This window comes from Alligator sinensis, unplaced genomic scaffold (genome assembly GCF_000455745.1).
Source record: "Alligator sinensis unplaced genomic scaffold, ASM45574v1 scaffold8_1, whole genome shotgun sequence".
NCBI classification, from domain to species: domain Eukaryota; kingdom Metazoa; phylum Chordata; order Crocodylia; family Alligatoridae; genus Alligator; species Alligator sinensis.
This window is the reverse complement of record NW_005842568.1, coordinates 879,993-882,648: the sequence shown is the minus strand read 5'-3', so window position 1 is coordinate 882,648 and position 2,656 is coordinate 879,993. Positions and strand designations below refer to the sequence as shown.

The window sequence follows — 2,656 nt, the reverse complement described above, 5'->3', positions numbered from 1 at the left end:
GTGGGGGCGGCGGTGGCCGTTCTCCAGGGCGCGGCCCGGCTCGCCGTCCGCCAGGCTGTCCGTCTCGTCCTCGGCCGGCTGCTGCCTGCCCTTGGGGGTCGTGCCGCTGTCTCCGTCCGTCTCGGCGTCTCCGTTGGGCACCTGCTCGGTAGAGCCAGCCTCCTGGCAGGGCGGGTGGCACTTTGGGACTGAGGCAGTGTCTTTGGATGCTTCGCTGCTTTCCACCTGGGGGCACGGAGAGGGGGTGAGCGCGGGGCCGGGGGCTGCGCAGCACCAGCCCCTCGGAGCAGACCCCAAAACCCACCCCCAGCCCAGCCCAGCCCAGCTCAGCCACCCTGCTCTCATCCTGCTCCAGCTCAGAGCCCAGCCCCGCACCTGTCCTGCTCCTCCTGGACCCCTCTGGGACCACCGCAGCCCGGGGGGAAAGGATGCCATACACACCCCCCCACACGCCCCGCTCTCTGTGCATCTCAGCAGGGCCGGAGCCGGCCCTCCCGGGACATCTCCTCCCAACCCAGCACTGGGGCAGGCGCTGGACGCCCCCGGGGCGCATGCCCGGGCTCCGCAGGGTGACAACACGACCCCTCCACGACGCCCCGGCCCCGGCCCCGGGAGCTCACGGGGCCTGATGGGGGAGAAGCCGGCAGGGCCCAGAGAGCGGCCAGCGGTCCCCACGGATGGAGCATGGTTTCCCGGTCACGCCAAAGGCCTCGTGAACACTTTCCGCCCAGGCCAGCCCCCCAGACGCTCCCATCAATGATTAACCGCCAGCTCGGGGAGGGCAGAGCGGTGGGGCCAGCGCCGCCCCAGGCCAAGCGCGCAGCCTGAGCATGCGCAGGCACTGCAGGACTGCAGCTTAACCCTTGAGTGACTGGCCCGGGTGAGCCAGGCAGGGATGCCCAGGCCTCCCCAGCCTCCATCCCTTGCAGCTGCTGCACGGGGAGGCCGTTTAGCAGCTGCCAGACCTCTGCGTGCCAGGCAGCGGCAGGCCCCAGGCCGTGCCTGGGACACCCTGGCTGGGGCGCAGGGTCCCAGGGTGCCCCTCTCCATCCCCAAGACCGGCCCAGCAGGTCCTATCTCACACAGCTGCAGCACACAGTGCCCGGCCTGCCCACTTTGTCGCAGGACCGGGTCTCCCAGGGCCAAGCCAGGCCTCCCCCTTCCTTCCCAGCCCTCCTCTCATCAGGCTCTCGAAGCAAGCCGGGGTCCAAACCGCCCCGCACAGGCACGGCTTCCTGCTCCGGCGAGCTCCCCCCGGACACGCCGCATGGCCACGGAGGGCTCTGTCGTGTGGCTGCCCCTCCTGCCACCACGGGGTGGCCCAGCGCCCCGTGCACCTCCCCGGGGGTCTCCCGGCCCCTGCTGCCCTCCCAACCGGCCCCGTCTCTGGGGGGGCTCGGGTTTAACATTTGACTCCTTGCAAGGGTGGCTTGGACCGGTCCCATCAGCGCCAGGCCAGGCCGTGGCCCAGCGCCTCGGGGCATCCAGCTGCTGCCAAACCCCGCCGAACCCAAACCAGCGTCGGGTCTTCCCCTGGACGCTCCCCATGCGCTCTGCTCCTCTAACGTGGTGTTAGCCTTTCTGCTTAGCCCCGAGCTGATGTTTTTAAACTGCCCGCGCTGACTCCCAAAGCAGCACGGCCTTGCGAGCTCTGCCTGAGCCCGGCAAGGCACCGGGGTGCCGGGCAGGAGGACCCTCCGGGGCTCTGCTTCCCCTCCCGCACGCACAAGACAGCAACAGCGCCTGGCACATGCGTGTTGCAAAGAGGCAGCCCTGGCACCACGTGTGCAAGACCGAACGCCAGCGCCTCCCGACACACCCAGCCTGCCGGTGACATGAAAGCTGAGGGCGTGGGCGTGACAGCACGGCACAGGGCGTCTGCGAGCCATCAAAGGCAGCACACGTGTGTGCCTATGTGGGAGTCCGGGAGACACAGAGACGGCACCGGGCATGTGTGTGACATGAAGGCCGGGGGGCATGGGATGGCGCAGGGCCGCTCCTGCGTGCAAGCAGGCGCGCTGTCTACACTAGGGCTGGACGCGGGGGCTGCGCTGGCCGGTGCCTGGCTGCTAGCACGGCCGCGCCAGGGAATCTCCACCCGGCACCTGCTCCCGGCAGGCCCCAGCTCGCTCGACCTCCCTCCTCCCTCCTTTGCAGCCCCCCAGCCAGGGGTGGACGCTGGGGTGGAGGGGTGGCAGCGAGGAGCCCTGTCCCGGCTGGGCCCGAGGGGAGTGGCGGATGCAGGGCGAGGAGTCAGAGCGAAAGGGCCTGGCGGTGCTCTGAGGTTTCTGTGGCCAAGGAGAGTGAAAGTGCAAGCGCGCTGGCACGGCGGGGGCTACGCTGGGCGCAGGTGCAGGGGGCTGGGGCTCGGTTCCTCTCCATGTGGGCCCGGGGCCAGCCCGGTCTAGCACCAGGGACAGGTGCGGGTCCTCGGCCCTGGGATGGACGCGGGCCAGGAAGCGAGCTGCCGGGGCCTCGCGCAGCCTGGGGCCGGGCTCCCCCCTGCTGCGCTCCAGCCGGGCACGGGGACGAACGCCCGGCTCAGCTCCCCGGCCCGCCGGCCCTGCTGCGCCTGGGCTCGGGGGCCAAAGGAACGGGGCAGGCAGAGTCCCCGCGGCGGCGCCGAGCCCCCTCCTGGGGGCCCCTCTCGCTCCCG

At 71.2% G+C, this 2,656-nt stretch overlaps 2 protein-coding genes across 4 annotated transcripts in view; both read right to left on the bottom strand.

Annotated features, from left to right (window-relative positions):
- DNMT3A (DNA methyltransferase 3 alpha) overlaps window positions 1-2,656 on the bottom strand; it is a 61,977-nt gene that overhangs the window by 41,439 nt on the left and 17,882 nt on the right. For all 3 annotated transcript variants that reach the window (XM_025214114.1, XM_006032369.3, XM_025214116.1), the window contains exon 3: window positions 47-225. In XM_025214114.1, the coding sequence (XP_025069899.1) occupies window positions 47-225 (179 nt within the window). The remainder of the gene's footprint in view (window positions 1-46; window positions 226-2,656) is intronic.
- On the bottom strand, window positions 238-2,065 carry LOC112551703. The gene has a single exon (XM_025214119.1). The coding sequence runs from the start codon at window positions 1,977-1,979 to the stop codon at window positions 1,074-1,076; it is 906 nt and encodes a 301-aa protein (XP_025069904.1). The 5' UTR covers window positions 1,980-2,065; the 3' UTR covers window positions 238-1,073.